At 47.0% G+C, this 12139-nt stretch overlaps 1 protein-coding gene across 1 annotated transcript in view; it reads left to right on the top strand.

The window, feature by feature from the left end:
- The window catches only part of LOC141440156 (uncharacterized), a 34163-nt gene that overhangs the window by 6600 nt on the left and 15424 nt on the right, over positions 1 to 12139 (top strand). The window contains 6 exon segments of the mRNA XM_074104619.1: positions 1589 to 1723; positions 2760 to 2811; positions 2814 to 2879; positions 3849 to 3967; positions 9901 to 10100; positions 11042 to 11216. Coding sequence (XP_073960720.1) covers positions 1589 to 1723; positions 2760 to 2811; positions 2814 to 2879; positions 3849 to 3967; positions 9901 to 10100; positions 11042 to 11216 — 747 coding nt within the window.

Here is a 12139-nt window from a genome sequence, read left to right on the forward strand (position 1 = left end):
TACCACTGGTTCGGAAAAACCTCTGTTGAGAAGAATCCGGCAAGAAATTCAACGAGGTATATTTTTTTAAACAGATTTACAATATTATTAAATGATATGTATACATCACAAGTATTTAACACAAGATTGGTTTTTGGAATCTTTTTGTATTTTTTATTTCAATTCCAAATTTTTTACTTTTACGGTCATCCCGTTAAACACAACTTTACACACACACACACGTTATTTAACACAACTTTAACACAGTAGGTTCGCTATTTGAAGTGATCGCTGATGCGGATCGGAATTATTTCCAAATATCCCTGTCCATGATATAATCATTAACTTTATAATACGCCTTAGATATTAATGTCTTCTTGACAATAGATCTGAATTCCGTATCTTCTTTTCATTTATAATATTTTTTGGAATTTTAGTATAAAAACTAACAAACAGTAAACAAAGTTTGTACATGAAATCTTAATCTAAATATAGCAGTAGTTAACAGAGCACCAAAATGGATACCACTCAGCAATGCCGATGTCCGAATTTCTTCAGTAATGGCGCTGGTTTTCAGGGCAACCAAGAATACAACAATAATTGTAAAGCTAGACTAAACATGTTGAGAGAGAAGTCACAGGTAAATTAAAAACGCAACAAAATAGCAAAGGCGTCTCTTTTCCGCCATTGATCTTTGTCGAGGGCTTGCCCTATAAAAATAAGTTTTTGTCAATTTATTGATTCAGGCTTTACTTTGCGAGATCCATGGGTCAAAAATTTTTTTCGTTGCTGTGTTTTTGTCCTCGAAAAAATGAGACTAGTTTTTTTATATGGGACATAGTGGCATTTATAAATTTTCTCAAGTTAAATACCAGTTACACTGAAGCAGACAAATTTATAAAAAGTGAGCGACGGATCGACGTGATTTTTGGCACAGAGGTAGTTGTTGGGCCAGAGAGTGACAAAGGCTACTTTTTCATCATCACCATCCCAGCCTATATAAGTCCCACTGGGCACAGGCCTCCTCTCAGAACAAGAGGGCTTGGGCCATAGTTCCCACGCGGGCCCAGAGCGGATTGGGAACTTCACACGCACCATTGAATTGCTTCGCAGGTTTGTGCAGGTTACGGCTACTATTTATCCCGGCAAAATACACAGTTCCCGATGGAGCGGCGCGCGATATCTAAATTCCAGGCGGACGAAGCCTGGTGCAAAAGCTAGTATCTGTTAATTTTAAGACAAACAATTTCGTGACGGAGTAGTCACATCAGAAACAATGCAACGAAAACAATCTTGAATCCCATATCAATGGACTACAAACAATTACTTTGCTCACATAACTTTATGACAGCTACTAGCCGTTGTCCGTGACTCCGTCCTCATAGAATTATAACTGCATTTTCCGGGATAAAACCCATCCTATGTCCTTCCCTGGGACTACAAACTATCAGTCTACCGAAGAACACACAAATCCAACAACCACCGCCTCCACACAACTGACGAGATTCATATTTGTAACAGGTTTTTTATTTGCTGCCATATCGTGCTGCCACGATTCGCTATGTTACATCCTTCCAGACATTCTGTGTAATGTGTAGTCTGTTTACAGATACATAGACAATACGACGATAGAGATAGAGAACGAGTTGGCGGCGCACGAGGCGCCTCGGCGCGCCGATGATGACGACCTGCTGCGGAGACAGGAGGAGTTCATACACGCCAACAGGGCCGGCCTCAGGCGACGGTATGCTGTTATAAATAAACTAGAGTTTACCCGCGGCGTCGCACGCGTAAACTATTCCATCTGGGTCAATTGAATTTCCAGGGTTTTATATAATTCCCCTGGGAATTCCCAAATTGGTCTTCGTTGAGGTTGTGTTAAGAACAACTGTCCAAAATTTCAACTCTAAACCCAGCGGTTGAAATTTCAAGATTTTATCCCTATCCCGGGAAAAAAGTGGCCTATATGTTATTCCAGACGTACAGCTACCTACATACCAAATTTCATGACTGTAAGCCCAGCAGTTGTTATTTCAAGATATCCCTATCCCGTTGGAATATCGGGATAAAAAGTAGTAAATTTTGACCTAGTTCCAAACTAAGCAAAGCTTGTACTATGGATACTACACAACGGATAAACTACTTATATAGATAAATACATACTTAAATACATATTAAACATCCAAGACCCGAGAACAAACATTACTATTATTCATACAAATATCTGCCCCGGCCGGGAATCAAACCCGGGACCTCAAGCTTCGTAGTCTGGTTCTCTAACCACTTGGCCATCTGGTCGTTTAACATAGTAATAGTCGGTTATTATACTGGGGTTTAGATAGGTCAGTATGGGAATGTCTGAAACTATAAGACATACCAGGATCTGTTTTTAGGAACCATGCCATTGATTTTAGTAACAAGAAAAACTGCATTCATATGTTTAAGAAAAAAGACTTGTACTCGACTTGGAATCGAAAACGGCCGTTTTGAAAAATAAAACTTACATTACGATATGCCAAACAAGATTATGCTATATGAATTTATGCTGAAAAAGGTAGAAACGCATGTAATATTTATGTTATAACTCAAGTTTTAAGCATTTTTTTTACATAAAACTGACTGTGGTAGACCCCTATCTCACCTGGTGTTAAGTGCAGATGAGGCCAAAGGTGTATCTCACTGGTCTATAGTCTAGGTCACTAGCCTATTCACTCTAGCCTTGAAGTGCCCTAGATTGTATTAGCTGTGCAGTGTAGCATTGAACTGTGTTGTTCCTCCAGCATGCGGTCGCCGACTCCGCCGCGCCGCTCGCCCTCCCCGCCGCCGGCCCCGCCCCGCCCCCGCCCCCGCGCCGCTCGCCCGACGCGCGACGACCGGACACACGACGACCGCCAGACGAGGTATTTAGAGACACACACAGACACACAGACACAAACTTTTGCATTTATAATTAGTAGGATTTTTATTATTTATTTACTGTGCGATACTAAAGTAGTTTCGTTCTAATTTACAAAAAAAAACACTGGAACAAAATACAACTTTGCGACTATAATGGGAGCAGCTATTTTGATGTTTATAATTAGTTTTCGTTCATATTCAATGTATGATTGGTTATTTGGAGTCTTTTTGTATTTTTTATTTCAAACTCCAAATTTGTTACTTTTACGGGTATCCCGTGAAACCATATCGAAAATACAAACTGAGACATGGATGCACAGAAAAACCAGAAAAAGAGACCAGCGCTGGGAATCGAACCCAGGTCCTCAGCAATCCGTGCTGCGTGCTATAACCCCTACACCACCGCTGGACAGGAATTTAGACACGAATTTTTCCTATGCATACATATCTCAGGTTGCTTATTTCTACTACGCTACTTATGCTCTCGATGAGAGCGAAAAACATAGATGTCGCTAGTGCTGCGGATTTATTTATAATTAGAATAATTTTGTGAATATTTTGCAATATCTGAAATTAATTATGGCAAATATGCGTTCCGGGGCAATGAATGTCTGTGTTTTGAGACTGTTTTGTCTTTCGGAAACATTTGTTCTCCCTTTTTTCCGAACAACACGGGGACTATGCAACACTGTGGTTGCTCGATATTTTTATGGTACGGTTTTAAGGTGTATTAAATATGATTTTAATCTAAACTTTGTTTTCACGCCCGTAATAACAGACTTTGAAAGCCATACTTAAAAACCTCACGCAACAGTGCGCCATCTAGTGAGACAAAAAACGATAGCCCTCATTAGAACGAAACTACGTTTGTATGGAGACGCGGGCGTACTGGGGACTCTTAAGTATTTGTAATATTCTATTTCTATTTACATTGTCAAGTCCATACGTGTCGTAACTGAAGTTTCCTCCAGGAGAGCGAGTACCGGCGTCGCGTGCGCGAGCAGGAGAGCCTGCGCGCGCGCGTACTGCGGGCCAAAGAGGTGCGCCGACGGAAGAACGCCGTAGCGCTGCACAACGAACTACAGGACAGGTCAGTATCGCCGCACTCTTCATAACACACATTCACTAAGAGGTGCGCCGACGGAAGAACGCCGTAGCGCTGCACAACGAACTACAGGACAGGTCAGTATCGCCGCACTCTTCATAACACACATTCACTAAGAGGTGCGCCGACGGAAGAACGCCGTAGCGCTGCACAACGAACTACAGGACAGGTCAGTATCGCCGCACTCTTCATAACACACATTCACTAAGAGGTGCGCCGACGGAAGAACGCCGTAGCGCTGCACAACGAACTACAGGACAGGTCAGTATCGCCGCACTCTTCATAACACACATTCACTAAGAGGTGCGCCGACGGAAGAACGCCGTAGCGCTGCACAACGAACTACAGGACAGGTCAGTATCGCCGCACTCTTCATAACACACATTCACTAAGAGGTGCGCCGACGGAAGAACGCCGTAGCGCTGCACAACGAACTACAGGACAGGTCAGTATCGCCGCACTCTTCATAACACACATTCACTAAGAGGTGCGCCGACGGAAGAACGCCGTAGCGCTGCACAACGAACTACAGGACAGGTCAGTATCGCCGCACTCTTCATAACACACATTCACTAAGAGGTGCGCCGACGGAAGAACGCCGTAGCGCTGCACAACGAACTACAGGACAGGTCAGTATCGCCGCACTCTTCATAACACACATTCACTAAGAGGTGCGCCGACGGAAGAACGCCGTAGCGCTGCACAACGAACTACAGGACAGGTCAGTATCGCCGCACTCTTCATAACACACATTCACTAAGAGGTGCGCCGACGGAAGAACGCCGTAGCGCTGCACAACGAACTACAGGACAGGTCAGTATCGCCGCACTCTTCATAACACACATTCACTAAGAGGTGCGCCGACGGAAGAACGCCGTAGCGCTGCACAACGAACTACAGGACAGGTCAGTATCGCCGCACTCTTCATAACACACATTCACTAAGAGGTGCGCCGACGGAAGAACGCCGTAGCGCTGCACAACGAACTACAGGACAGGTCAGTATCGCCGCACTCTTCATAACACACATTCACTAAGAGGTGCGCCGACGGAAGAACGCCGTAGCGCTGCACAACGAACTACAGGACAGGTCAGTATCGCCGCACTCTTCATAACACACATTCACTAAGAGGTGCGCCGACGGAAGAACGCCGTAGCGCTGCACAACGAACTACAGGACAGGTCAGTATCGCCGCACTCTTCATAACACACATTCACTAAGAGGTGCGCCGACGGAAGAACGCCGTAGCGCTGCACAACGAACTACAGGACAGGTCAGTATCGCCGCACTCTTCATAACACACATTCACTAAGAGGTGCGCCGACGGAAGAACGCCGTAGCGCTGCACAACGAACTACAGGACAGGTCAGTATCGCCGCACTCTTCATAACACACATTCACTAAGAGGTGCGCCGACGGAAGAACGCCGTAGCGCTGCACAACGAACTACAGGACAGGTCAGTATCGCCGCACTCTTCATAACACACATTCACTAAGAGGTGCGCCGACGGAAGAACGCCGTAGCGCTGCACAACGAACTACAGGACAGGTCAGTATCGCCGCACTCTTCATAACACACATTCACTAAGAGGTGCGCCGACGGAAGAACGCCGTAGCGCTGCACAACGAACTACAGGACAGGTCAGTATCGCCGCACTCTTCATAACACACATTCACTAAGAGGTGCGCCGACGGAAGAACGCCGTAGCGCTGCACAACGAACTACAGGACAGGTCAGTATCGCCGCACTCTTCATAACACACATTCACTAAGAGGTGCGCCGACGGAAGAACGCCGTAGCGCTGCACAACGAACTACAGGACAGGTCAGTATCGCCGCACTCTTCATAACACACATTCACTAAGAGGTGCGCCGACGGAAGAACGCCGTAGCGCTGCACAACGAACTACAGGACAGGTCAGTATCGCCGCACTCTTCATAACACACATTCACTAAGAGGTGCGCCGACGGAAGAACGCCGTAGCGCTGCACAACGAACTACAGGACAGGTCAGTATCGCCGCACTCTTCATAACACACATTCACTAAGAGGTGCGCCGACGGAAGAACGCCGTAGCGCTGCACAACGAACTACAGGACAGGTCAGTATCGCCGCACTCTTCATAACACACATTCACTAAGAGGTGCGCCGACGGAAGAACGCCGTAGCGCTGCACAACGAACTACAGGACAGGTCAGTATCGCCGCACTCTTCATAACACACATTCACTAAGAGGTGCGCCGACGGAAGAACGCCGTAGCGCTGCACAACGAACTACAGGACAGGTCAGTATCGCCGCACTCTTCATAACACACATTCACTAAGAGGTGCGCCGACGGAAGAACGCCGTAGCGCTGCACAACGAACTACAGGACAGGTCAGTATCGCCGCACTCTTCATAACACACATTCACTAAGAGGTGCGCCGACGGAAGAACGCCGTAGCGCTGCACAACGAACTACAGGACAGGTCAGTATCGCCGCACTCTTCATAACACACATTCACTAAGAGGTGCGCCGACGGAAGAACGCCGTAGCGCTGCACAACGAACTACAGGACAGGTCAGTATCGCCGCACTCTTCATAACACACATTCACTAAGAGGTGCGCCGACGGAAGAACGCCGTAGCGCTGCACAACGAACTACAGGACAGGTCAGTATCGCCGCACTCTTCATAACACACATTCACTAAGAGGTGCGCCGACGGAAGAACGCCGTAGCGCTGCACAACGAACTACAGGACAGGTCAGTATCGCCGCACTCTTCATAACACACATTCACTAAGAGGTGCGCCGACGGAAGAACGCCGTAGCGCTGCACAACGAACTACAGGACAGGTCAGTATCGCCGCACTCTTCATAACACACATTCACTAAGAGGTGCGCCGACGGAAGAACGCCGTAGCGCTGCACAACGAACTACAGGACAGGTCAGTATCGCCGCACTCTTCATAACACACATTCACTAAGAGGTGCGCCGACGGAAGAACGCCGTAGCGCTGCACAACGAACTACAGGACAGGTCAGTATCGCCGCACTCTTCATAACACACATTCACTAAGAGGTGCGCCGACGGAAGAACGCCGTAGCGCTGCACAACGAACTACAGGACAGGTCAGTATCGCCGCACTCTTCATAACACACATTCACTAAGAGGTGCGCCGACGGAAGAACGCCGTAGCGCTGCACAACGAACTACAGGACAGGTCAGTATCGCCGCACTCTTCATAACACACATTCACTAAGAGGTGCGCCGACGGAAGAACGCCGTAGCGCTGCACAACGAACTACAGGACAGGTCAGTATCGCCGCACTCTTCATAACACACATTCACTAAGAGGTGCGCCGACGGAAGAACGCCGTAGCGCTGCACAACGAACTACAGGACAGGTCAGTATCGCCGCACTCTTCATAACACACATTCACTAAGAGGTGCGCCGACGGAAGAACGCCGTAGCGCTGCACAACGAACTACAGGACAGGTCAGTATCGCCGCACTCTTCATAACACACATTCACTAAGAGGTGCGCCGACGGAAGAACGCCGTAGCGCTGCACAACGAACTACAGGACAGGTCAGTATCGCCGCACTCTTCATAACACACATTCACTAAGAGGTGCGCCGACGGAAGAACGCCGTAGCGCTGCACAACGAACTACAGGACAGGTCAGTATCGCCGCACTCTTCATAACACACATTCACTAAGAGGTGCGCCGACGGAAGAACGCCGTAGCGCTGCACAACGAACTACAGGACAGGTCAGTATCGCCGCACTCTTCATAACACACATTCACTAAGAGGTGCGCCGACGGAAGAACGCCGTAGCGCTGCACAACGAACTACAGGACAGGTCAGTATCGCCGCACTCTTCATAACACACATTCACTAAGAGGTGCGCCGACGGAAGAACGCCGTAGCGCTGCACAACGAACTACAGGACAGGTCAGTATCGCCGCACTCTTCATAACACACATTCACTAAGAGGTGCGCCGACGGAAGAACGCCGTAGCGCTGCACAACGAACTACAGGACAGGTCAGTATCGCCGCACTCTTCATAACACACATTCACTAAGAGGTGCGCCGACGGAAGAACGCCGTAGCGCTGCACAACGAACTACAGGACAGGTCAGTATCGCCGCACTCTTCATAACACACATTCACTAAGAGGTGCGCCGACGGAAGAACGCCGTAGCGCTGCACAACGAACTACAGGACAGGTCAGTATCGCCGCACTCTTCATAACACACATTCACTAAGAGGTGCGCCGACGGAAGAACGCCGTAGCGCTGCACAACGAACTACAGGACAGGTCAGTATCGCCGCACTCTTCATAACACACATTCACTAAGAGGTGCGCCGACGGAAGAACGCCGTAGCGCTGCACAACGAACTACAGGACAGGTCAGTATCGCCGCACTCTTCATAACACACATTCACTAAGAGGTGCGCCGACGGAAGAACGCCGTAGCGCTGCACAACGAACTACAGGACAGGTCAGTATCGCCGCACTCTTCATAACACACATTCACTAAGAGGTGCGCCGACGGAAGAACGCCGTAGCGCTGCACAACGAACTACAGGACAGGTCAGTATCGCCGCACTCTTCATAACACACATTCACTAAGAGGTGCGCCGACGGAAGAACGCCGTAGCGCTGCACAACGAACTACAGGACAGGTCAGTATCGCCGCACTCTTCATAACACACATTCACTAAGAGGTGCGCCGACGGAAGAACGCCGTAGCGCTGCACAACGAACTACAGGACAGGTCAGTATCGCCGCACTCTTCATAACACACATTCACTAAGAGGTGCGCCGACGGAAGAACGCCGTAGCGCTGCACAACGAACTACAGGACAGGTCAGTATCGCCGCACTCTTCATAACACACATTCACTAAGAGGTGCGCCGACGGAAGAACGCCGTAGCGCTGCACAACGAACTACAGGACAGGTCAGTATCGCCGCACTCTTCATAACACACATTCACTAAGAGGTGCGCCGACGGAAGAACGCCGTAGCGCTGCACAACGAACTACAGGACAGGTCAGTATCGCCGCACTCTTCATAACACACATTCACTAAGAGGTGCGCCGACGGAAGAACGCCGTAGCGCTGCACAACGAACTACAGGACAGGTCAGTATCGCCGCACTCTTCATAACACACATTCACAAAGTCCGAGACTAAATATCTTTGGGCTGCGTCTCCACTGTGCAAGGGAAGTGTTTATGAATCAACAGGAACGCTTGATTTACCTATCCTAATACAGCACACGTGGAAAAAGTTGAGCGGAGCGAGGCGAGGTAAATGAAGCGATTCTTGAAGGGATTCGTTTCATGAAAAATGTATGCCTTGCAACAGATCCTTGCAAATATCTGATGGGAACGGAGACTCAAATTTGATAGCGACCCTGGTGTCAACTGTCACTTTATATTTAAATATTGTGTAAAAAATAATATCATCAACATAAACTTATTGAATCACTGATAGAATTATCCACTTACGACAACATCGTAAATACAACATGAGACATGGATGCACAGAAAAACCAGAAAAAGAGACCAGCACTGGGAATCGAACCCAGGTACTCAGCATTCCGAGCTGCATGCTATAACCCCTACACCACTGCTGGACAGGAATCTAGACACGAATTTTTCCTGTGCATACATATCTCAGGTTGCTTATTTCTACTTTGCTACTTAAGCAGCAGCACTAGCGACATCTATGTTGCGTCGACAGACGTCACATTCTTTCGGAACCAACCGCTCACCCAGACAAGAGATATCGCTACTTAGCAATCAAAATTATGATTGATTTTTTGGAGTCTTTAATGTATTTTTATTTAAACTCCAAATTTGTTACTTTTACGTGTATAATTTGTTACTTACGACAACTCGTAATGATTTAACATGTCCAGAGAGCGTGAGCGCGAGCGGGAGCGGGAGCGGGAGCGCGAGCGTTCACCGCGCGACAAGCCGGACGGGGCGGGGGCGGGCCGGGGCGGGGGCGGGGCGGGGTCCCCGCTGCGCGCCGCGCCCGACACGACGCGCGCCACGCCCGAGCGCGCCGCGCCCGACCCGCCCACCACTGAGACGGCTGAGGCCAACTCCACCTGTGGTGAGTTCTGACCTGACACTCTGGCTGGAGTAAAAAGTCTTCGGTTATTATTTTCAGATCAATTATATGTAAAATGCCTGACCGTCCCCTCCATCCCAGCCTATATACGTCCCATGCTGGGCACAGGCCTCCTCTCAGAACAAGAGGGCTTGGGCCATAGTTCCCACGCGGGCCCAGTGCGGATTGGGAACTTCACACGCACCATTGAATTGCTTCGCAGGTTTGTGCAGGTTTCCTCACGATGTTTTCCTTCACCGCAAAGCTCGTGGTAAATTTCAAATGTAATTCCGCACATGAATTTCGAAAAATTCAGAGGTGCGAGCCGGGGTTTGAACCCACGACCCTCTGCTTGAGAGGCGATAGGTCAAACCACTAGGCCACCACGGCTTACCGTCGTAGCGACCGTCCCCTGGCAATACTCTTTTTTAACCCCCGACGCAAAAAGAGTGGTGTTATAAGTTTGTTTGTCTGTCTGGTTGCCTGTCTGTCTGTATGTCTATGTGTACCTTTAATTAGTTAGTTTCCCTGTCACCTGTCTGTCTGTCTCTGTCTGTAGGCAAGGTTTCTGATTGACCTGAATTGTTTTTTATTTTTTATTCGAAAGTTAGTGTAAATAAAAATATGAGCTTATTCAAAGTTTCAAAAATAAGTACCACAGACTCTTATTCCGACACAATATGGCCGTAGTAACATATTTTTGACAAGTTCGAATAGATACTTATTTTTGCAGCTTTGCTTAGCTTAGAACTAGGTCAATTGGTCTGGTGATACTTATTTATTATTATTAGCTAAGCTTCATTAAATCGGTTACTTAAGTAATTTTTGAGTTTGAACTTTCAAAAAAAACAAAGTCGGCGATTTCAACTTGGTTAGGTTATGACTAAATGTAGTTTCCATGGTGTGGTGATGAAGCACTATAACTTTTTTTTTTTTTTTTTCAGAAAACCTAACCCCCCCTCCGGCCAGCCCGGCGGCGTCGCCCGAGCGCGCGCTGACCCCCCCTCTGCCCGAGAAGCGCTACAGCGACGACGACGACTTGGAGTTCATCCTCGGCGACATCGACGACATGCTGAGCGATGACGATGATAGCGGCCGGTTCAAGGAGAAGGCCAAGAAGTTAGTATTCAAATAAATAAATATTTCGAGACACTTGACGCCATATTAGGCAAAGCTCTGCAGGGGGCGACACTAGCGCAAACCCATGATAACGTCAGTTCTCTTTATATTTTGTCGCCATGACAGATCATGACCAAAGAGTATTAGTACCTATAGAAATCATGATATATTTATTAGTAACAAAATAACATGATATTTTACACTTAACAATAGAGCTATATTTCCAAAAAAAAAATTGAAATAATACGATATTAATGCCATTTAAGATATTCAAAAAACTGTTTACGGTTTTGTGCTACTGCTGCATTCTGATGGGAGAAAATTGCATAGGAGAAATTCGTGTCTGTATCGTTGTCCAGCGGTGGTGTAGCGGTATAGCACACGGCACGGAATGCCGAGGACCTGGGTTCGATTCCCAGCGCTGGTCTTATTTTTCTGGTTTTTCTGTGCATCTATATTTCAGTTTGTATTTTCGATATAGGTTTTACGGGTGAAAGTAACAAAAAAATTGGAATTGCAATAATATTCCCTATTGATTTACAGCCTTATTCATAAAAAGTCAGAGCCCTGAAGGCTCCTTGAAGGCCCGATGCTAAAAAACATGATTAGTAAACGTCTGTTAGCGCTAATCAGTCGATCAAGGCTCTGCTAAAGTTAGAGGACCGTAGACCCTCCTTTATCTCCCTGCTAAGTCACAAAATGGCCGCCACAAATTTTAACAGCTGACTTTGACAAGAGCAAAAAATTTTTTTTACTTACTTTAAAATAAAAAAATGAATACTGCTTTTATAATTGAATAAACAGTCTTTGGAATTAAATCAAGTATTGTAAATGATAAAATAGTCAAAAATACTTTGATCTATTCAATTAATAAATTAATCGATGTACTAAACAGATTAATGGTTTTGCACTAGGTTCTAGGT

The sequence above is a fragment of the Choristoneura fumiferana genome, chromosome 22 (assembly GCF_025370935.1).
Source record: "Choristoneura fumiferana chromosome 22, NRCan_CFum_1, whole genome shotgun sequence".
NCBI classification, from domain to species: Eukaryota; Metazoa; Arthropoda; class Insecta; order Lepidoptera; family Tortricidae; genus Choristoneura; species Choristoneura fumiferana.